The 25147-nt window shown below is 33.2% G+C and overlaps 2 protein-coding genes across 2 annotated transcripts in view; one reads left to right on the top strand and one right to left on the bottom strand.

Moving 5' to 3' along the window:
- LOC127709657 (DNA ligase 1-like) overlaps positions 1–8293 on the bottom strand; it is a 59891-nt gene extending 51598 nt beyond the window's left edge. Inside the window, exon 1 of the mRNA XM_052215271.1 lies at positions 8142–8293. Coding sequence (XP_052071231.1) covers positions 8142–8158 — 17 coding nt within the window. The 5' untranslated portion in view covers positions 8159–8293. The remainder of the gene's footprint in view (positions 1–8141) is intronic.
- A 155-nt stretch (positions 8294–8448) lies between these two features.
- The window catches only part of LOC127709670 (transmembrane protein 184B-like), a 42287-nt gene continuing 25588 nt past the window's right edge, over positions 8449–25147 (top strand). The window contains exons 1-2 of the mRNA XM_052215302.1: positions 8449–8577; positions 11169–11357. Of these exons, the coding sequence (XP_052071262.1) occupies positions 8575–8577; positions 11169–11357 (192 nt within the window). The 5' untranslated portion in view covers positions 8449–8574. The remainder of the gene's footprint in view (positions 8578–11168; positions 11358–25147) is intronic.

Below are 25147 nucleotides of genomic sequence, written 5' to 3'. Positions count from 1 at the left end.
TGTACACCTTACAATCATTCCATACACCAAATATAGTTGACCTATTGCTTAAAGTGTAAGAAAAACAGACCAAAACACAAAAACGTAACATAAGCAATGAACCATGAAAATGAGGTCAAGGTCAAATAAAACCTGCCAGACTGACATGTACATCATTAAATATTTCCATACACCAAATATAGTTGACCTACTGCATACAGTACTAGAAAAACAAACCAAAACACAAAAACTTAACATTGAGCAATGAACCATGAAAATGAGGTCAAGGTCAAATAAAATTTGCCAGACTGACATGTACATCGCAAAATATTTCCATACACCAAATATAGTTGACCTACTGCATAAAGTACTAGAAAAACAAACCAAAACACAAAAACTTAACATTGAGCAATGAACTGTGAAAATGAGGTCAAGGTCAAATAAAATTTGCCAGACTAACATGAACATCGTACAATATTTCCATACACCAAATACAGTTGACCTATTGCATACAGTATAAGAAAAACAGACCAAAACACAAAAAACTAAACTATGACCACTGAACCATGAAAATGAGGTCAAGGTCAGATGACACCTGCCAGTTGGACATGTACCCCTTACTATCATTACATACACCAAATATAGTAGACCTATTGCTTATAGTATCTCAGATATGGACTTGACCACGAAAACTTAACCTTGATCACTGATCCATGAAATGAGGTCGAGGTCAAGTGAAAACTATCTGACGGGCATGAGGACCTTGCAAGGTACGCACATACCAAATATAGTTATCCTATTACTTATAATAAGAGAGAATTTAACATTCCAAAAAATCTGAACTTTTTTTTCAAGTAGTCACTGAACCATGAAAATGAGGTCAAGGACATTGGACATGTGACTGACGGAAACTTCGTAACATGAGGCATCTATATACAAAGTATGAAGCATCCAGGTCTTCCACCTTCTAAAATATAAAGCTTTTAAGAAGTTAGCTAACGCCGCCGCCGCCGCATCACTATCCCTATGTCGAGCTTTCTGCGACAAAAGTCACAGGCTCGACAATAAAACTCCCATAACTCAGAAATGTAAAATGTAAAATTTATAAAATTCTAAAGGGAGCTTACATCAATACATACAAACAATTCACCAAAGTTTCATAAGAATTGCTGAAAGCATTTTTGAGTTTTTGTCCGAAAACTGGAAAATCCCCCCTTTTTTATGAATAAAACCCTGCAACTCCGAAACGTAAAATCTAAAATTTATAAAAATCGAAAGGAAGCTCATGTCAATAGATATAAACAATTCACCACAATTTCTTGCAAGTTGGTGAAAGCATTCTTGAGTTATTGTCCGAATACTGGAAAATCCCCCTTTTTTTAATGAATAAAACCCCATAACTCGGAAACATAAAATCTAAAATTTATAAAAAACGAAAGGGAGCTCACGTCAATAGATATAAACAATTCACCAAAGTTTTATGCAAATTGGTTAAAGCATTTTTGAGTTAATGTCCGACATGTTGACGTCGGACAGACAGACGGACGGACGGACAACGGTATACCATAATACGTCCCGTAAACGGGCGTATAAAAATGCTTGTTTTTTGGCCCCTTTTTGGCCCCAAATTCCTAAACGTTTAGGGCAATTACCCCCAAACTCAAACCCAGCTTTCCCTTTGTGATATGGAACCTTGCAGTACAATTTCATAGAGATCCATACACTTACACACAAGTTATTGTCATGGAACTAGAAAAATGCTTGTTTTTTTGCCCTTTTATGGCGCCAAATCCTAAAATTTTGAGGGAATTACCCCCAAAATCAAACCCAGCCTTCTCTTTGTGGTATGGTACCTTGCAGTACAATTTCAGAGAGATCCATACACTTGAACACAAGCTATTGTCTGGAAACTGGAAAAATGCTTATTTTTGGCCCCTTTTTGCTAAACTTTTTGGGCAATTACCCCCAAACTCAATTCCAGATTTCCCTTTGTGATATGGAACCTTGTAGTACAATTTCATAAAGATCCATACACTTACACACAAGTTATTGTCATGAAACTAGAAAAATGCTTGTTTTTTGCCCCTTTTTGGCCCCCAATTCCTAATAAAATGCTTCGCTGGGGCGCAGCTTGATACGACCGCAGAGGTCGAACCCTGAACAGTTGGGGCAAGTATGGACACAACATTCAAGCTTGATACAGCTCTGAATTTGGATTGTTATTAAATATTTGACACAGCATAGGTTTCTGACACAGAAAGAATGTGGTCTAAGAACTTGAATTTTTTTAATTTACCTATTATGGTCCAATGTCCAAAATCAAAATACATGGTTAGATTCAGCATATCAAAGAACCCCATATATTCAATTTTTGTTAAAATCAAACAAAGTTTAATTTTGGACCCCAACTTGGACAAACTTGAAAACTGGGCCCATAATCAAAAATCTAAACACATGTTTAGATTCAGCATATCAAAGAACCCCAAGAATTCAATTTTTGCTAAAATCTAACTAAGTTTAATTTTGGACCCTTTGGACCTTAATGTAGACCAATTTAAAAAACGGGACTTAAAATTAAAAATCTAAATACACGGTTAGATTTGGAATATCAAAGAACCCCAATAATTCAATTTTTGATGAAATCAAACAAAGTTTAATTTTGGACCCTTTTGACCTCAATATGAACCAATTTGATAACGGGGTCCACAAATAAAAAATCTAAATACATGGTTAGATTCAGCATATCAAAGAACCCCATATATTCAATTTTTGTTGAAATCAAACAAAGTTTAATTTTGGACCCCAATTCGGACAAACTTGAAAACTGGGCCCATGATCAAAAATCTAAACACATGTTTAGATTCAGCATATCAAAGAACCCCAAGAATTCAATTTTTGTTAAAATCAAACTAAGTTTAATTTTGGACCCTTTGGACCTTAATGTAGACCAATTTAAAAAACGGGACTTAAAATTAAAAATCTAAATACACTGTTTGATTTGGAATATCAAAGAACCCCAATAATTCAATTTTTGATGAAATCAAACAAAGTTTAATTTTGGACCCTTTTGACCTCAATATGAACCAATTTGATAGCGGGGCCCACAAATAAAAAATCTAAATTCATGGTTAGATTCAGCATATCAAAGAACCCCATATATTCAATTTTTGTTGAAATCAAAAAAAGTTTAATTTTGGACCCCAACTTGGACAAACTTGAAAACTGGGCCCATAATCAAAAATCTAAACACATGTTTAGATTCAGCATATCAAAGAACCCCAAGAATTCAATTTTTGCTGAAATTCAAACTAAGTTTAATTTTGGACCCTTTGGACCTTAATGTAGACCAATTTAAAAAACAGGACTTAAAATTAAAAATCTAAATACACGGTTAGATTTGGAATATCAAAGAACCCCAATAATTCAATTTTTGATGAAATCAAACAAAGTTTAATTTTGGACCCTTTTGACCTCAATATGAACCAATTTGATAGCGGGGCCCACAAATAAAAAATCTAAATACATGGTTAGATTCAGCATATCAAAGAACCTCATATATTCAATTTTTGTTGAAATCAAACAAAGTTTAATTTTGGACCCCAATTTGGACAAACTTGAAAACTGGGCCCATAATCAAAAATCTAAATACATATTTAGATTCAGCATATCAAAGAACCCCATATATTCAATTTTTGTTGAAATCAAACAAAGTTTAAATACTGGACCCTATCTTGGACCAACTTGAAAACTGGGCCCATAATCAAAAATCTAAACACATGTTTAGATTCAGCATATCAAAGAACCCCAAGAATTCAATTTTTGTTAAAATCAAACTAAGATTAATTTTGGACCCTTTGGACCTTAATGTAGACCAAATTAAAAAACAGGACCCAAAATTAAAAATCTAAATACACGGTTAGATTTGGAATATCAAAGAACCCCAATAATTCAATTTAAGATGAAATCAAACAAAGTTTAATTTTGGACCCTTTTGACCTCAATATGAACCAATTTGATAACGGGGTCCACAAATAAAAAATCTAAATACATGGTTAGATTCAGCATATCAAAGAACCCCATATATTCAATTTTTGTTGAAATCAAACAAAGTTTAATTTTGGACCCCAATTTAGACCAACTTGAAAACTGGGCCAAAAATCAAAAATCTAAATACATGTTTAGATTCAGCATATCAAAGAACCTCATATATTCAATTTTTGCTGAAATCAAACAAAGTTTAATTTTGGACCCTTTGGACCTTAATGTAGACCAATTTGAAAACTGGACCCAAAATTAAAAATCTAAAAACACTGTTAGATACGGCATAACAAATAAATAAATGTGATCAAAGTTTTTAAAAATCTAATGCGCCATACTGTGCAATTAAAGATTACTTCTTGAAATTTTTCAATATTTGAAATTTGAAAAAAAAATAATATTTGAAGAATAATTCTTTTTAATTTCTGAAATCTGAAATGAGAAAAAAATTGACCCCCCACAATTTCTTTTTATCCCCCCCCCACCTTTTTTCCCCCAAAAAATTCTTTCCCTCAAGATATGGTCATAATCTCAATTCAAATTTCCAATGGAGTTGGCAACCATAATTACCCATTTAAATTTACCATAGTGCTAACTTAATCTATTTTATAATAGAATTAAAAATATAGTGTCAAATCTTTCATATGGATTTTTTTGTAAAAAAAAAAAGATGCAACATTTGCAGATATTTTTACTGGTCTTCCTTTATAAATATGCATTTCTTTAAACATAATTTAAAAGCAGTGTAAGGGAAGTAACCAAAACATTGTATTTGGATTACCTCCCTTACACTGATTTAAATTATCTTTATTGTTCATTAACCATTACTTTATACATAATTTAAAAGCAGTGTAAGGGAGATAATTTCAATGATGTATTTGATTTATCTCCCTTACACTGCTTTAAATTATGTTTTGTACTAAAGTATTTGTCCATTAACCAGGACAACCTTGTTTTTCCCCCTTTTTTGCCCCTAATTCCTAAACAGTTTGAGCCATAACCCCCCAAAGCAAATCCTAACCATCCCTTTGTGGTATGGAAACTTGTAGTATAATTTCAGAGAGATCCATACATTGTTCCACAGTTATTGTCTGGAAACTAGAAAATGCTTATTTTTGGCCCCTTTTTGGCCCCTTATTCCTTAACTGTTGGTACCATAACCCCCAAAATCAATCCCAACTTTCCTTTTGTGGTATTTAACCTTATGGTCAAATTTCTAAAAGATCCATTCACTTAAACTAAAGTTAGAGTGCGAAAACCAATGTGTCTTCGGACGACGAAGACGCCATACCAATATACGACCACAAAATTTTTTTGCGGTCGTATAAAAAGGGCATTTAACGCGTGATATGATAATATGAAAAGGGCATGTTTTAATAGAGATTATAATCAAACATTGTTTGTTCATTGAATCACTGGTTATATATATACAAGAACAACATCATTAGCCAAGAGAAAAACTATCTTTCTACTTTTTAGGCTGAAAACTTATCAAGCAGCTTGTCACACAAGTTTTAAATCATTGCTTGGCACAGTTAAGCTTTATATGCAGTATTTTTTGAAAAATGTCCTGCTTCATTCTGTTTCTATGGTCTGACACACTTTACAAGTTTCACCTTTCTACCTTTTCTGTGCCTTTAATGGCAATACAGCACAAAACAGCTGTAAATGCACAATGTTAGGATATAGTGAACAGTGAAAATTTGGATTGAAAATAAAAAATACAGAAAAAGATGACCAAGGCACCCTACCAACCCTGCTATTAAGACCCTCTTTAACTTTTCCCACAACTCAAAACACCTAAACATATAAATTCTAAAGCCAGAAGTATGAAGACATATTTTATAACATCTTAGTAGGTTACTCAATGCTAGGAAAAAATATGATTGAGTTATCTTTCTTTATTTGGGTGTGCTCCTTCTTTGGAGGATAATAAACAGTACGTAGAAGATGTAAATACGATCAACAATATGGCGGCCGATTTTGTTATTTTCGTATAAAAAATGAAGGCAGTCAATGAAAAATACGTCTTAATTTGCTATTTATTTCACGGAAAACAATAAGAGCAATGTTTTTAACGAGTTGATTATGGTTTTCGACTTTCTGTCAATTACGTTTTCTCCATAAAACTACGGTAAACATTGCTAATAAATTGTGCCCAAGTTGTATGAACATTTCTTCAAGTTCATAGACAAATGGCGACTGACCGATTCTATTTGAATGAATTAATGTTGATGATCATTAAATGACCCATCCGATAAACGGATTACCTATAACAACAGGTTATGACACCTGTTGTAACCGTTGATTAGCTTGGGGTCGTAAACAAAAGTCATATACTTGTCGCCAGGTAAATTTTCGTAATTGGCTGATCATATCAATACGAACAAAATTATATACCAATCGATCTTCAAAAAAGGCAGGGCGCCCTGCAAACTGTAAAAAGGGCACAGGGCGGCACTCGGGAAAAGGCGGGCTGACCGCCCTGTGAAAACGACCTAGCTGGAACTCTGGACTCCTTGTAACACATTAATTTAAACAGCAAGAATTAATACCAGTTCATGAAACTATCTGCATACATGGTTAGTATTATACTATAGAGTAATGTCATTGTTTGTTTCTCGATTTTTGGTAAAAAAAAAGTATCAATTCCAATTTTTATTTTTTTTTCGACCTCCTACCCTATCCTTTTTCATTATTTTCATTTTTTTTTTTACCTCCTACCCTTCCTTTTTTAAGAAGAATCCCGTAAACCAACTATTATAAAAAAAGTGGCCTTATGGAACAAATATTTACATAATTGATTCGATTTTTCAAATGGGAAATCTTTCTTTCATTTACAAATGATGTATTATTTTCTAACTCTGTTATAAAAAAAGTATATCATTAAGCTAATGCCTTAATCATGTGTGACTGAAGAAAGTCTTGTGACCTCTTGTTCCAGAGCAGATGCACACTTCATGACAAAAACAACTTTTTGCTGAATAATATTCCTTTTCAAAACAAACTTCTGTCAAAATAATTAATGCATACTTGTTTACATGGTTAAGAACAATAGAGAAAAAATGTGGCTGAATCGACTATGGCCAAAACAACTGTGCCGGAACTGGTACTGTGGCAGAAACATCTCTAAACCTTTTTAACAACTATCACATCTTATTATATTATAGATCACTTTTCACTAAAATCATCGTCTTTTATTAGAAATCAACATTTTAGATATTTTTACAACATTCTTAAATCAGAACATTTTTATCTAGTATGACCAGGAACATATATATTGACGGGACTTGACACTACCTGATTGTAGTGGATTATATCGTCGTGCCATAGTTAATAAAGATACGATACAGAAACGGATATGTGTAAAAAACGGACTCGCTATTATCCTAATAATTTCTGATATTATCAATAAAATGTCATTCAAACTAGTTTTATAGTGATGCTAGTGTATCAAACTTGTATTCTGTCACTTCAAATTTGTTAAAATCGCAAGCATTTTATCACAGAATTGTGCAGAATGCAAACCAGGTAATAAAAAAATGGCGGCCATTGCCGCGATGATTTACAAATTCCCAAACTATTATAAAACACTTCACATCAAATAAATCAAACTTATTTTGGTAATTTTATATGACAAAATATATCTACTAAATGATAAAACTTGTATTTATTTACAATTAGAGTTATGTGGTTTATTTGTTGAGCAGTTCTGATAGTTTTTCAGTCAGACGCTACCAAAATCCGTAAATCTCGGGGAGTCCGAGATTTTATCAATTTTATACTGAAAAGCGTATCAGATTCATTTCCCGTTAGATATACTGTTCCCAGGTATGACTATGAGTATGAATATAAATTAATGATTAAAATGTTTTTTTTTATTGTTTCCGATTTCTATAAAAAAAAAACAATTATATTCTCCTCACTTTATAACAATAAAAACCAAGGCCGAAACGACTTAACAAAGTATAGCTGAACTGGCAGTGTGGCCGAAATAAAACATAAACTTTTGTATTGACAGACCAAAATGCGTTTATAATCAATTGGGTATTCGTTCAATTTGGATATTTTGTAAATGCGAGGAAGAGAAAAAGATGGGTGGAGTATAAATACAAAATGATTACGTTATAGATTTTTGCATTGTTGATGTTTTCTTTCTCACAGATCTGATCAACTTTCCATTTGCCGCCTTTTGACAAACCGGAAGTGACCAATATTTTATCTCTGAACGAAAGAGTTCTTCATAATATTGCAGGTGCTTTTTTAGCTACAAAAAACTGTTGTCTGGAATTTTCAATATTATATCCACACTGAATAATTATAAATAATTTCATGGAAAGTAAAGCAACGCCAACTTTCTGAGATATATCGGAATATACTGTAAAATTAACATTTTCAGTGGTGCGTTACGTCATTATCAGATGATTAAAACGTCACTTCCTGTAAATAATGGAATAAGAGATATTGACATTATTTGCAAGCATTATAACTGATAGAAATATTTGTTACAATATGTGGATCTTTAACAACAGATAGTGTTAAATATTAGCTATTGAAATGGTGGGTAAAGGTCATAGTGAACGTAATCTTTATTTTATAACAAAGCTTTCATTAATTTATCATAGAGACAGTTCGTGATAAAAAGAGATAAACAATAAAACATGCATGATGTATAGAACACAGTAAATTATGATATAATGCATCTACATTGTACATGTACCCCACAGGCAATTGTTTCAAGTGGTGGTAAAGGACCGCTCCCTGGTGCAAAGAAGAGGGAGGGGGCCTTTAACTAGTCCAAATAATTATGACGTCTTGCAAGGCTATTTTAATTTTTTTCTGTGATGCCTTCTCACGACGTCATAACGCTGAAGCCACTTTTTACGTCTGGTCTTTGAGAGAGAATTTTGAGACCCAATTTTGGCATGAAATCTTCATTGCTGGCTAGAAATTTTTTCTTAGTTACAAAGTCTTACCTTTTTTGTGCTTATTGATGCAAAATATTTCCAGAAATGATAAAATAAGATATGATTCCATTTGAGGTGAGCAAATATTTACTTTTATTTCAAAATTGTTTCCCAGAATTTCCCAAATACTTTACTTCCGAAGAGTATAAAATATCAAACTCGGTAAAATTTGGCAGACTCGAATTTCCGGATAATACAAATCGAACGTTCCGGAAATTCTGGTCCATCAAATTTTACAAAATTAAAAATTAAAGACGTCATAATTATTTGGACTAGCCTTTACCATCACATGAAACAAATCCTATGTGGGAAGAAAAGGGGGAAAGGGCCTTTAACATTGCATGAATTATATAATACTGATTGAAGAACTGGTCATTATCGTGATATATGGACTGCCCGCAGGACAGTGGTATTGACTAAGACAGTGATAATGATGCCGTAGGCGAGGTCATTATCGCTGTTGCAGTCAATACCACTGTTTTAATATACATGCAACAGTCAATGACAGTTCAAGATATTGAGTTGCCATATCCTGACAAGTGGATTAATATAATTGTGTCAGGGGCGTATCCAGGATTTTAGGTTAGGGGGGATGCAAACTAAAATATTTTTGAGGTAAAATTATCAAAATATTTTTTATTAAGCTGAGGACAACCCATGCTTTGCAAATTTTAAGTGGGGGGGGGGGGGGGGGGGGGGTGGAGCGCGGAGCGCCTGTGTGTACCTATAAATGGCAATTTACAATTTAAAGGTTTAAAGAGGCATAATCTATGAATTTGACAAAAATTAAAATATACTTTTATTTTCAAATATTTATTAAAGCATAAAAGCAGATTATACATGTTACAGAAATAACATTTCGCTATTAGCTTCTGTTTTGTTCAATTTCGTCAAAAATAGCTAAAAACATCACTGATAAAATTGAGAATGGAAATGGGAAATGTGTCAAAGAGACAACAACCCGACCATAGAGCAGACAACAGCCGAAGGCCACCAATGGGTCTTCAATGCAGCAAGAAACTCCTGCACCCAGAGGCGTCCTTCAGCTGGCCCCTAAACAAATATGTATACTAGTTCAGTGATAATGGACGTCATACTAAACTCCAAATTATACACGAGAAACTAAAATTAAAAATGATACAAGACTAACAAAGGCCAGAGGCTCCTGACTTGGGACAGGCGCACAAATGCGGCGGGGTTAAACATGTTTTTTGAGATCTCAACCCTCCCCCTATACCTCTAGCCAATGTAGAAAAAACAAACGTACAATGTATTATTGGCTTGCAAGTCAAGTCTTCACACTTGTAAAATTGCTTTCAGGTCAGTAGATTTAAAAGTTTTTATTGGGAAAACTGAAGTCAATAACTCAACCTCATTTGAGTCTTATAATCATGCTACCTTTAATTTGAACCTTATTAATTAGCGGAGACGATTGTGCATGTGTTAAGCATGCGGTCAGCATGTTCATTCATTAAAACAAAAAAGAAAAGATTCTTATGCAGTTAAAATGATAGATTTGAATAAATTTTTGATCCATATCATGAAATCAAATAGACCTAGAAAATTGTCATTATACAATTGCACATGCTAGTATGTCTAACATTGTCTAATACTCTATTGTATTTACATTCTGTCGTCTTTGGAGGTCATCCCAATGGATAAATAGGGTCAAATGGGGGGGAACATGAATTTGACAGCCCCTTAAAGAAAAAAACTGAGACAACTGTAATTAATGGTATAATTCTAACATGCCTAAGGATGTAAGGCATAAAATCAAATCAGATTTGTACAATACCATAAATACAAACAAGAATTTAATAAATAGGATGCAAATGTCAAGATATATCATTGTAAAAACCAAACATTGTGTATCGCCATAGAAAAAGCACTTCTCTTTTAAGTCTTACCATATTCTTTATCAGTTTAAAAAGAGAAGTCACTTTTCCCTATGATTCTAAAGTAGTGCGAGCCCTTACTGAGCTTATTTTATTTATTTATTAAAAAAGGTAATTGAAATTGTTTAATTGCACATAGAATCATCACACTGTATCACTGATCACAGGCTTTGTTTTTTGTTGTTATTTTTTTTATTTTCTGGTTTAAAATAAAGAGTATAAAAATCTTGGACTTGGTTTTCTTATGGATTTGATATTTCCTCATTAATTTAATCATTTTCTTTTTCAGACTAATCAAACAAATTTGTCATCGACTGCTAGTCCTGTCATTACAACACCAGGAGAAGTCACCACTGCTAACATCACTACGACAGGGAACACTACCCATAACCATCCACTGATCTTTCTACAGACAGCAGCTGCCCAAGGAATAGGAGGAACATTTGCAGTATTGGCATTGATAATCACATGTCATCAGGTTAGTTATGTCTGTTGTTTATGTGATTATTTTATGTACATGCCAGTGAATTTAATCATTTCCACCCATCAACTGTGTCCATCCAGAGGAGTGGATATGTTATTTCTTCTTTTTTTTTATCATAAGACTTCTACATACAACTTGTTATCATGGTTATTGGAAAAATTAGTTATTCTTAATCAAATGTTTTCAAAATTATTACAATATCTTAAGTAAAATTTGAATGGGCTGGCGAGGGTTAACAACCATGTGCAGGTTGAAATTACGAGTCACAAGATCAACCTTAGCTGTAACTTATCATTTAGACCATGTTGATTAAGTTTACAAGTACAAACTGGCCATGGTGATCACAACATCTTCAGTGGCGGATCCAACCCAGAACCCTGGGCCCCCCTTTTTTTTTGACGATCAATGCTTTTGAATGGGGACATATGGTTGGAACCCCCTTTTAAAAATGTCTGGATCCGCCCCTGATCTTTTTTACTAAAGTATTTTTGTAAACCCTCTAAAAATAAGGAGATGTAGTATATGTAGTATAATTGCCAATGAAACAGCAATCCACCGGAGTTCATAGTTTTTGATAGATGTACTGTCAAATGCTTTATATATCTGTAGACACAATACAAAAAGGGACATAAAGAGGTCAACACCCATTTCTCCATAGGTTTCAGGCTAACATCATAAATGTACATTTATTTTGATAGAATCGGGATTATCCATCATTCTTGTTTGCAAACTTAAAAGCAGTAGTTGTTGATTTGAAACATTTTTCAATGCTGGTTTTCCTGGATATATTGTCCGGTTTGAAAAGGGGTTTCTGGTTTGCATTTCTTGAAACCATTAAGTTAAATACTTACAAATACTGTTTTTACTTGAATACCTCTGCCTGTCTAAATTAAGCTGTCATCAGATTTGCATTTAGTTTAACTTTATATGCAGCTTGACCAGGCTAATTGTTTTTCAAATAGATTTGGAACAGTGACATATTTTATCAAGAAAAGTTGAAATTTGAGGTCAAGGGTCCGGAAATGGTCAACATGGTCAATAAAATCCAATTAATTGAAATGAAATTCCTAAGTTTGGTCAAATTCAATTTGAAAATTTGTCAAGATTGGACATTTTCAATGCCCTTTTATCAGAAACTGCCAATTTTATTTAATACTATCAATATCTAATTCCTGATTGCCATGCTTTTTTATACGCCCGTTTATGGGACGTATTATGGTATACTGTTGTCCGTCTGTCCGCCCGTCCGTCTGTCCGACGTCAACATGTCGGACATTAACTCAAAAATCTTTAAAATTTGCATAAAACTTTGGTGAATTGTTAATATCTATTGACGTGAGCTTCCTTTCGTTTTTTATAAAATTTAGATTTTACGTTTCCGAATTTTGGGGTTTTATTCATTATAAAAAGGGGGATTTTCCAGTTTTCGGACAATAAGTCAAGAATGCTGTCACCAACTTGCAAGAAATTGTGGTGAATTGTTTATATCTATTGACATGAGCTCCCTTTCGATTATTTTAAATTTTACGTTTCCGAGTTACAGGGTTTTATTCATAAAAAAAGGGTGGATTTTCCTGTTTTCGGACAAAAACTCAAAAATTCTGTCAGCAATTCTTATGAAACTTTGGTGAATTGTTTGTATGTATTGATGTAAGCTCCCTTTAGAATTCTTTAAATTTTACATTTTGCATTTCTGAGTTAGGGGTTTTATTCATTAAAAAAAGGGGTGATTTTCCAGTTTTCGGACAATATCTCAAAAATGCTGTCACCAATTCTCATGAAACTTTGGTGAATTGTTTATATCTATTGATGTAAGCTCCCTTTTTATTTTCATAAATTTCTAATATGACATTGAGAATTAATTGAACTTTATTTGTTTATAGTCTGACAACAGATTTACTAAGTATTGGGGACTATTGCACACATTTCATATAACCAATTTCAAGTTCTTTGACTACATTTATTCAGAAACCTATAATATGTCAAATATTTAATTACAATTCCAATTCAGACCTGAATCAAGCTTGAATATTGTGTCCATTTTTGCCCCAACTGTTCAGGGTTGGACCTCTGCGGGCGTATCTAGCTGACTCAGCGAAGCAGTTTATTGTTAATTGTTCTGCACTCTGAATTATATGATAATCCACAGTGTAACAGTTTTAATGCCCTGAGGCTAAATAAATGATAACTAATCAATTTCAATACACGTGTTCACACCTGACAGAAGAATTTAGTTATCAAGTTCTGACGATTTGCTGCATTAGTTTTATGCCCCACTTAGGGGCATTATGTTTTTCGGTCTGTGCGTTTGTTCATACGTCCGTCTGTCCCCCTTCAGGTTAAAGTTTTTGGTCAAGGTAGTTTTTGATGAAGTTGAAGTCCAATCAACTTGAAACTTAGTACATATGTTCCCTATGATATGATCTTTCTAATCTTAATGCCAAATTAGAGTTTTGACCCCAATTTCACAGTCCACTGAACATAGAAAATGATAGTGCTAGTGGGCATGTTAAAGTTTTTGGTCAAGGTAGTTTTTGATGAAGTTGAAGTCCAATCAACTTGAAACTTAGTACACATGTTCCCTATGAGTATGATATGATCTTTTTAATTTTAATGCCAAATTAGAGTTTTGACACCAATTTCACGGTCCACTGAACATAGAAAATGATAGTGCGAGTGGGGCATCCGTGTACTGTGGACACATTGTTGTTTAATCAAATCGAGCATAATCTTTTATCATGTTTATTATACCCCAGCCTGGAAGAGAGAGGCATCTATATAGTAATGCTTGTGTCCGTCCATCTCAGCTTTGGTTTCCAATCACGAATGTTATTAAAGTACTGCTTGATCATCATACAACATGTACAATGTGATGGACCATGTAAGATCCTTGTAGGGAAAGCATTGACACAGTATGTATATTTTTTTCAGGTGGTACAAATTAAAAATTAAAGCAAGTGTGAAACTATTGGTATTAGGTAAAACTTCTTGGAGAATTGGGGGAAAAAATAATTTTTCTTCTGAGAATTTGGCTGATGTTCATGATGTTCTGCCCTGAGAAATATGAAGCAAAAATTCCAGTAAATTTACACTATGCATCCATCTAACTAATGGTTTCTGTATTTAAAAATTTGTCAACTTTCATCCAAATTACCATGTGAAAAAAAAAGTTGAACAAAGACAAAGAGACCTTTTTTGTCGAGCCTTCGACTTTTGTCGAAAAAGCGAGACATAGCGATCCTACATTCCGTCGGCGTCGTTGTCGTCGTCGTCGGCGGCGTCCACAAATATTCACTCTGTGGTTAAAGTTTTTGAAATTTTAATAACTTTCTTAAACTATCCTGGATTTCTACCAAACTTGGACAGAAGCTTGTTTATGATCATAAGATAATATTCAAAAGTAAATTTTATAAAAAAAAAATTCCATTTTTTCCGTATTTTACTTATAAATGGACTTAGTTTTTCTGCCAGGAAACATTACATTCACTCTGTGGTTGAAGTTTTTGAAATTTTAATAACTTTCTTAAACTATCCTGGATTTCTACCAAACTTGGTAAGAAGCTTGTTTATGATCATAAGATAATATTCAGAAGTAAATTTTGTAAAAAAAAAATTCCATTTTTTCCATATTTTACTTATAAATGGACTTAGTTTTTCTGCCAGGAAACATTACGTTCACTCTGTGGTTAAAGTTTTTGAAATTTTAATAACTTTCTTAAACTAACCTGGATTTTTACCAAACTTGGAAAAAAGCTTGTTTATGATCATAAGATAGTATCCAGAAGTAAATTTTGTAAAAAAAAAATCCATTTTTTCTGTATTTTACTTATAAATGGACTTAGTTTTTCTGCCAGGAACCATTACTTTCACTCTGTGGTTAAAGTTTTTAAAATTTTAACAACTTTCTTAAACTATCCTGGATTTGTACCAAACTTGGACAGAAGCTTGTTTACGATTAAAAGCTAGTATCTAGAAGGAAATTTTGTTAAAATTTTGTTCCATTTTTTCCGTATTTTACTTATAAATGGACTTAGTTTTTCTTCAAGTTAACATTACATACAGTCTGCAGTTTAAGTTTTTAAAACATTTATTACATTCATAAACTATCCTGGATTTTTACCAAACTTGGACAGAAGCTACTTACAATCAAAACATAGTATAGAGAGGAATATTTTTATTAATTTTTTTCCTCATTTTTGTTGAGCCTGCGATTAACAGCAAAAGTAGGCGAGACACTGGGTTCCGCGGAACCCTTACGAATTTTTTTAAAGATTTTCTGCTAGATCAGGCACAGTTAATAAAGACAATTACATGTAAATATCAGCAATATCCAATTTTCCATGATGAAAACTTATTAAGAAAGATATGGAATCAGATGTAGCAAGGATTTCTATGATCCTTGATTGTTGTAATAATATTGTATGTCAGATCTCAATTGGATTTTACAGAGAATAGTAAACACAATTATGTTATAGATTTTCAATTTAAGGAACTTGACATTTTGAGATTGTTGATATTATAAAACTGATTTGGTTATTATTCAGCGCACGAGAGCTTTTGTTAGAATTTTCACTTCATTCCAAATCAGTGCCAATGACTGCAGTCAAACACGAGGCTAATTAATTGATTGATCTACTCATTACTTGAATTGGAAAATTACTGTGCTTATACATGTATAAATATCCATACATTGTCACTCTGCAAACTACACAAAAATGTACATGCATGCACGATATTCATTTTGAACATGTATAGAAAAGAAGGGTAAACATAGAGGTATTTACATGTACACTTTTGGGTATTAAGGTGATTTTTCTACCTATGACCCTACATATGAAGATCTGTCTCAGAATAACCTTCTTAGGCATCATGCAACAATTACTTTTAAATTATGATGTCAAATGGTTTCAAATGTGAAGCAAAATCTGTGAGAACTTGTTTGACTTTAAGGAATGGCGGACAAATTTTCATACAAGTGTAAATGCATCTATTGGTCATACAGTCTCAAGAAAAGAAAAAATAAATATGAGGATTGAAGGAGACAAAATTAGTAACCGTCATAAAACAGTAAAATTATAGTTATTGAATATTCATGATATAAATTATTCTGTTATTCTGTGTGCATTTAGCATGTTTAGTCTGGTTCTAACCAGTTTGGTGATTTATTATATTATGATATAATAAATAAAACTATACATTGATTAAATTTGCATTGTCTCTTGTAGTTTCTAGTCACATATCCATTCGGAACAATGCACTCAACATTTTTAATGAAATCATTGGAGAAAAAAAAATCAACTGTTTAAACTTGCTGTTTACAATATTTATCCATGCCACTCTCAAGAGGATTTTAAAATGCTCAATAAACTTTGCATTTCAAATTTTGAAAATTTGTTCTGAAGACGATATAAATAAAAGTAATCAACATTGCTGTTTTCAGTATAATATTTAAATATCATTGTATCATCAAATGAGCATTACAGAGCTTACTCTGAGCTGTTATGTGGTTGTATTGATAGCTAAAACAATATAGATGGCTTAAGGTGTTTTATTGAATACTTGAAAACACAGCTATATATTATACATGTATGTTATATAACAATGTATTTTCACCATTCAATAAACTTTTGTTCATTTTATTTTAAAATATTCATGATTAACGTTCAAATATAATATACAAATGTATCAGGGATTAAGAGTTTACCACAATATCTGATGGTAAAATTTAATAATTGAATAATTGATTGGTGTTTAAGGCCAAGAAAAATATAGTTTCGAGTCCTGCCTCCTGCCCTACCCTTAATTTCCTTAATAAAATATAAAGATGTGGTATGATTACCAATTCACATTGAGGCAACTTTCAACCGGAGACCAAATGATGTAAAAATTAGCAACCATATATAGGTCTCTGTAACGCCTTCAACAATACATGTATCTACAGGGTTCTTACTTAGGAATTTTGAAGGCAAGTCTAGGGACTCGTCATTTTTTACCATGGTGAGTCCAGCAGTGAGGAGATGAAATTTTATTTCTACATAATTTATTATTTTAGTCCCCATGACAAAATAGAGCAAGGAAATGTCATCAAGTTTTAGTTATTTTTAAACTTTTGTCATAAAATGATGATGTTTGTGCTCAGATGTGGTTACAACATTTTATAAGCTTGATGCATCTTTGGTCACACCAGTTTTGAAAATGATGAGTCCAGACAGATTTTCATGAGTCCAGGACTCACTGACTCGCCTTAGTGAGAACCCTGATCTAAAAATCATACCGCATAGCAAGATATGAAATTTTGAAATGCCTTCCCTGTAAAATATTTTACATGTTTTATGAACATACATGTATTTGGATAGTTAATCAATTAAATTAAAATTACTATAGTAATCAAAACTTTCCATCATGCCTTTGTCATGGCAGCAAATAGAAATACAGATTAGATGGGGAAAACAAGATCCATCCACCAGATTTGTAGTGAATTTTTATACGACCGCAAAAAAATTTTTGTGGTCGTATATTGGTATGACGTCGTCGTCGTCGTCCGGCGTCGTCCGAAGACACATTGGTTTTCGCACTCTAACTTTAGTTTAAGTGAATGGATCTTTATGAAATTTTACCACAAGGTTCAATACCACAAAAGGAAGGTTGGGATTGATTTTGGGGGTTATGGTAATAACAGTAAAGGAATTAGGGGCAAAAAGGGGCCAAAAATAAGCATTTTTGTAACTTCCAGACATAACTTGTGTGTTAGTGTATGGATCTCTCTGACATTGTACCACAAGGTTCCATATCACTAAGGAATGCTGGGATTGATTTTGGGGGTAATTGCCTCCAAATTTTAGGAATTAGGGGCCAAAAAAGGGGCAAAAAACAAGCATTTTTCTAGTTTCATGACAATAACTTGTGTGTAAGTGTATGGATCTTTCTGAAATTGTACTACAAGGTTCCATATCACAAAGGGAAAGCTGGGTTTGAGTTTGGGGGTAATTGCCCTAAACGTTTAGGAATTTGGGGCCAAAAAGGGGCCAAAAAACACATTTTTTTCTAGTTTCCAGACAATAACTTGTGTTCAAGTGTATGTATCTCTATTAAATTGTACTGCAAGGTACCATACCACAAAGGGAAGGCTGGCATTGAGTTTGGGGGTGATGAATCATAATGGGGGTTCAAAAAATTTTGGGGGGGATTTATTTTTTTTTCCTTTTTTTTCTTTTTTCCTTTTTTGTTTCTTTTAAAATTTTCCATTTTAAGTTGGTTATTTCTGATTTATATTTAAAATCAAATAATAATGATATGGTAGGAGATACACACCAAACAGGATGTGTAAATTATTATATAATAAGTATTGTGCAATAGCAAGAAATTTTCAATTGCACAGTATTGCACAATAGCAAGAAATCTTCAATTGCACAGTATTGCGCAATAGCAAGAAATCTTCAATTGCACAGTATTACGCAATAGCAAGAAATATCCAATAGCACAATATTGCGCAATAGCAAGAAATTGTCAATTGTACAGTATTGCGCAATAGCAAGAAATATTTAATAGCACAGGATTGTGCAAAAGAAGATACTTCCTATAAATTGATTATTTCTTGACCAATTTCAATGGGGTTTTATTCTTGATTTCATGGGGTTCTTTAATATGCTGAATCTAACCGTGTATTTAGTTTTTGGATTTTGGGCCCCGTTTTTAAATTGGTCCACATTGAGGTCCAAAGGGTCCAAAATTAAACTTTGTTTGATTTCATCAAAAATTGAATTATTGGGGTTCTTTGATATGCCGAATCTAACTGTGTATTTAGATTCTTAAATTTTGGTTCCGTTTTCAAATTGGTCTACATTAAGGTCCAAAGGGTCCAAAATTAAACTTAGTTTGATTTTAACAAAAATTGAATTCTTAGGGTTCTTTGATATGCTGAATCTAAACATGTATTTAGATTTTTAATTATGGGCCCAGTTTTCAAGTTGGTCCAAATCGGGGTCCAAAATTAAACTTTTTTTGATTTCAACAAAAATTGAATATATGGGGTTCTTTGATATGCTGAATCTAACCATGTATTTAGATTTTTGATTTTTGGGCCCCGTTATCAACTTTGTCCATATTGAGGTCAAAAGGGTCCAAAATTAAACTTTGTTTGATTTCATCAAAAATTGAATTATTGGGGTTCTTTGATATGCCGAATCTAACCGTGTATTTAGATTCTTAATTTTTGGTTCCGTTTTCAAATTGGTCTACATTAAGGTCCAAAGGGTCCAAAATTAAACTTAGTTTGATTTTAACAAAAATTGAATTCTTAGGGTTCTTTGAATTGCTGAATCTAAACATGTATTTAGATTTTTGATTATGGGCCCAGTTTTCAAGTTGGTCCAAATCGGGGTCCAAAATTAAACTTTGTTTGATTTCAACAAAAATTGAATATATGGGGTTCTTTGATATGCTGAATCTAACCATGTATTTAGATTTTTGATTTTCGGGCCCCGTTATCAACTTTGTCCACATTGAGGTCAAAAGGGTCCAAAATTAAACTTTGTTTGATTTCATCAAAAATTGAATTCTTGGGGTTCTTTGATATGCTGAATCTAACCATGTATTTAGATTTTGGATATTGGACCATAATAGGTGAATGTCCAATTTAAAATTTTTAAGTTCTTAGACCACATTCAATCTGTGTTAGAAACCTATGCTGTGTCAAATATTTAATCACAATCCAAATCCAAAGCTGTATCAAGCTTGAATGTTGTGTCCATACTTCCCCCAACTGTTCAGGGTTCGACCTCTGCGGTCGTATCAAGCTGCGCCCTGCGGAGCATTTTATTTAAGTTTGTCTTGGACCAGATTATAGATGTGATTTGTCATTGATATTGAACAATTATGTATATAAGAACAATTTATTTATGATTTTAGTTATTTTTATACGACCGCAAAAATTAAAAAAATTTTGGTCGTATATTGGTATGACGTTGGCGTCGTCGTCGTCGTCGTCCGGCGTTGTCCGAAGACACATTAGTTTTCGCACTCTTACTTTAGTTTAAGTGAATGGATCTCCATGAAATTTTACCTTAAGGTTCAATACCACGAAAGGAAGGTTGGGATTGATTTTGGGGGTTATGGTACCAACAGTTAAGGAATTAGGGGCCAAAAAGGGGCCAAAAATAAGCATTTTTGTAACTTCCAGACAATAACTTGTGTGTAAGTGTATGGATCTCTCTGACATTGTACCACAAGGTTCCATATCACAAAGGGAAGGCTGTAATTGATTTTGGGGGTAATTGCCTCAAAATTTTAGAAATTAGGGGCCAAAAAAGGGGCAAAAAACAAGCATTTTTCTAGTTTCATGACAATAACTTGTGTGTAAGTGTTTGGATATTTCTGAAATTGTACTACAAGGTTCCATATCACAAAGGGAGAGCTGGAATTGAGTTTGGGGGTAATTGCCCGAAACGTTTAGGAATTGGGGGCCAAAAAGGGGCCAAAAATAAGCATTTTTCTAGTTTCCAGACAATAACTTGTGTTCAAGTGTATGGATCTCTCTGAAATTGTACTGCAAGGTACCATACCACAAAGGGAAGGCTGGGATTGAGTTTGGGGGTAATGAATCATAAGGGGGTTAAAAAAATTGGGGGGGGGGGGGTTTCTTTTTTTTTCTTTTTTTCCTTTTTTTTTTTCTTTTAAAATTTTCCATTTTAAGTTGGTTATTTCTGATTTATATTTAAAAGCAAATAATAATGATATGGTAGGAGATACACACCAAACAGGATGTGTAAATTATTATATAATAAGTATTGTGCAATAGCAAGAAATTTTCAATTGCACAATAGCAAGAAATCTTCAATTGCACAGTATTGCGCAATAGCAAGAAATCTTCAATTGCACAGTATTGTGCAAAAGCAAGAAATATCCAATAGCACAATATTGCGCAATAGCAAGAAATTGTCAATTGTACAGTATTGCGCAATAGCAAGAAATATTCAATTGCACAGTATTGTGCAAAAGAAGATACTTCGTATAAATTGCTTATTTCTTGATCAATTTCAATGGGGTTTTATTCTTGATTTCATGGGGTTCTTTAATATGCTGAATCTAACCGTGTATTTAGTTTTTGGATTTTGGGCCCCGTTTTTAAATTGGTCCACATTGAGGTCCAAAGGGTCCAAAATTAAACTTTGTTTGATTTCATCAAAAATTGAATTATTGGGGTTCTTTGATATGCCGAATCTAACTGTGTATTTAGATTCTTAAATTTTGGTTCCGTTTTCAAATTGGTCTACATTAAGGTCCAAAGGGTCCAAAATTAAACTTAGTTTGATTTTAACAAAAATTGAATTCTTAGGGTTCTTTGATATGCTGAATCTAAACATGTATTTAGATTTTTAATTATGGGCCCAGTTTTCAAGTTGGTCCAAATCGGGGTCCAAAATTAAACTTTTTTTGATTTCAACAAAAATTGAATATATGGGGTTCTTTGATATGCTGAATCTAACCATGTATTTAGATTTTTGATTTTTGGGCCCCGTTATCAACTTTGTCCATATTGAGGTCAAAAGGGTCCAAAATTAAACTTTGTTTGATTTCATCAAAAATTGAATTATTGGGGTTCTTTGATATGCCGAATCTAACCGTGTATTTAGATTCTTAATTTTTGGTTCCGTTTTCAAATTGGTCTACATTAAGGTCCAAAGGGTCCAAAATTAAACTTAGTTTGATTTTAACAAAAATTGAATTCTTAGGGTTCTTTGAATTGCTGAATCTAAACATGTATTTAGATTTTTGATTATGGGCCCAGTTTTCAAGTTGGTCCAAATCGGGGTCCAAAATTAAACTTTGTTTGATTTCAACAAAAATTGAATATATGGGGTTCTTTGATATGCTGAATCTAACCATGTATTTAGATTTTTGATTTTCGGGCCCCGTTATCAACTTTGTCCACATTGAGGTCAAAAGGGTCCAAAATTAAACTTTGTTTGATTTCATCAAAAATTGAATTCTTGGGGTTCTTTGATATGCTGAATCTAACCATGTATTTAGATTTTGGATATTGGACCATAATAGGTGAATGTCCAATTTAAAATTTTTAAGTTCTTAGACCACATTCAATCTGTGTTAGAAACCTATGCTGTGTCAAATATTTAATCACAATCCAAATCCAAAGCTGTATCAAGCTTGAATGTTGTGTCCATACTTCCCCCAACTGTTCAGGGTTCGACCTCTGCGGTCGTATCAAGCTGCGCCCTGCGGAGCATTTTATTTAAGTTTGTCTTGGACCAGATTATAGATGTGATTTGTCATTGATATTGAACAATTATGTATATAAGAACAATTTATTTATGATTTTAGTTATTTTTATACGACCGCAAAAATTAAAAAAATTTTGGTCGTATATTGGTATGACGTTGGCGTCGTCGTCGTCGTCGTCGTCCGGCGTTGTCCGAAGACACATTAGTTTTCGCACTCTTACTTTAGTTTAAGTGAATGGATCTCCATGAAATTTTACCTTAAGGTTCAATACCACGAAAGGAAGGTTGGGATTGATTTTGGGGGTTATGGTACCAACAGTTAAGGAATTAGGGGCCAAAAAGGGGCCAAAAATAAGCATTTTTGTAACTTCCAGACAATAACTTGTGTGTAAGTGTATGGATCTCTCTGACATTGTACCACAAGGTTCCATATCACAAAGGGAAGGCTGTAATTGATTTTGGGGGTAATTGCCTCAAAATTTTAGGAATTAGGGGCCAAAAAAGGGGCAAAAAACAAGCATTTTTCTAGTTTCATGACAATAACTTGTGTGTAAGTGTTTGGATATTTCTGAAATTGTACTACAAGGTTCCATATCACAAAGGGAGAGCTGGAATTGAGTTTGGGGGTAATTGCCCGAAACGTTTAGGAATTGGGGGCCAAAAAGGGGCCAAAAATAAGCATTTTTCTAGTTTCCAGACAATAACTTGTGTTCAAGTGTATGGATCTCTCTGAAATTGTACTGCAAGGTACCATACCACAAAGGGAAGGCTGGGATTGAGTTTGGGGGTAATGAATCATAAGGGGGTTCAAAAAATTGGGGGGGGGGGGGTTTTCTTTTTTTTTTCTTTTTTTCCTTTTTTTTTTTCTTTTAAAATTTTCCATTTTAAGTTGGTTATTTCTGATTTATATTTAAAAGCAAATAATAATGATATGGTAGGAGATACACACCAAACAGGATGTGTAAATTATTATATAATAAGTATTGTGCAATAGCAAGAAATTTTCAATTGCACAATAGCAAGAAATTTTCAATTGCACAATAGCAAGAAATCTTCAATTGCACAGTATTGCGCAATAGCAAGAAATCTTCAATTGCACAGTATTGTGCAAAAGCAAGAAATATCCAATAGCACAATATTGCGCAATAGCAAGAAATTGTCAATTGTACAGTATTGCGCAATAGCAAGAAATATTCAATTGCACAGTATTGTGCAAAAGAAGATACTTCGTATAAATTGCTTATTTCTTGATCAATTTCAATGGGGTTTTATTCTTGAATTCTTAGGGTTCTTTAATATGCTGAATCTAACCGTGTATTAAGTTTTTGGATTTTGGGCCCCGTTTTTAAATTGGTCCACATTGAGGTCCAAAGGGTCCAAAATTTAACTTTGTTTGATTTCATCAAAAATTGAATTATTGGGGTTCTTTGATATGCCGAATCTAACCGTGTATTTAGATTCTTAATTTTTGGTTCCGTTTTCAAATTGGTCTACATTAAGGTCCAAAGGGTCCAAAATTAAACTTAGTTTGATTTTAACAAAAATTGAATTTTTAGGGTTCTTTGATATGCTGAATCTAAACATGTATTTAGATTTTTGATTATGGGCCCAGTTTTCAAGTTGGTCCAAATCGGGGTCCAAAATTAAACTTTTTTTTGTTTGATTTCAACAAAAATTGAATATATGGGGTTCTTTGATATGCTGAATCTAACCATGTATTTAGATTTTTGATTTTTGGGCCCCGTTATCAACTTTGTCCACATTGAGGTCAAAAGGGTCCACAATTAAACTTTGTTTGATTTCATCAAAAATTGATTTCTTGGGGTTCTTTGATATGCTGAATCTAACCATGTATTTAGATTTTGGATATTGGACCATAATAGGTGAATGTCCAATTTAAAAATTTTAAGTTCTTAGACCACATTCATTCTGTGTCAGAAACCTATGCTGTGTCAAATATTTAATCACAATCCAAATTCAGAGCTGTATCAAGCTTGAATGTTGTGTCCATACTTGCCCCAACTGTTCAGGGTTCGACCTCTGCGGTCGTATCAAGCTGCGCCCTGCGGAGCATTTTATTGTATTTTCAAATGAGGTCTTAAAAAATTTGTTGTTTATTGACTATAATGTACAAAATGTATGATGAAAAAAAAAAATAGGGTGGGTAGGTAAGGAATTTTTTATTTAACATTTTTATACGACCGCAAAAAAATTTTTGTGGTCGTATATTGGTATGACGTTGGCGTCGTCGTCGTCTGGCGTCGTCCGAAGACACATTGGTTTTCGCACTCTAACTTTAGTTTAAGTGAATGGATCTTTATGAAATTTTACCACAAGGTTCAATACCACAAAAGGACGGTTGGGATTGATTTTGGGGGTTATGGTAATAACAGTAAAGGAATTAGGGGCCAAAAAGGGGCCAAAAATAAGCATTTTTGTAACTTCCAGACATAACTTACGTGTTAGTGTATGGATCTCTCTGACATTGTACCACAAGGTTTCATATCACACAGGGAATGCTGGGATTGATTTTGGGGGTAATTGCCT

This window comes from Mytilus californianus, unplaced genomic scaffold (genome assembly GCF_021869535.1).
Source record: "Mytilus californianus isolate M0D057914Y unplaced genomic scaffold, xbMytCali1.0.p SCAF_7, whole genome shotgun sequence".
Classification (NCBI taxonomy): domain Eukaryota; kingdom Metazoa; phylum Mollusca; class Bivalvia; order Mytilida; family Mytilidae; genus Mytilus; species Mytilus californianus.
This window is presented reverse-complemented; position numbering and strand designations above follow the sequence as displayed.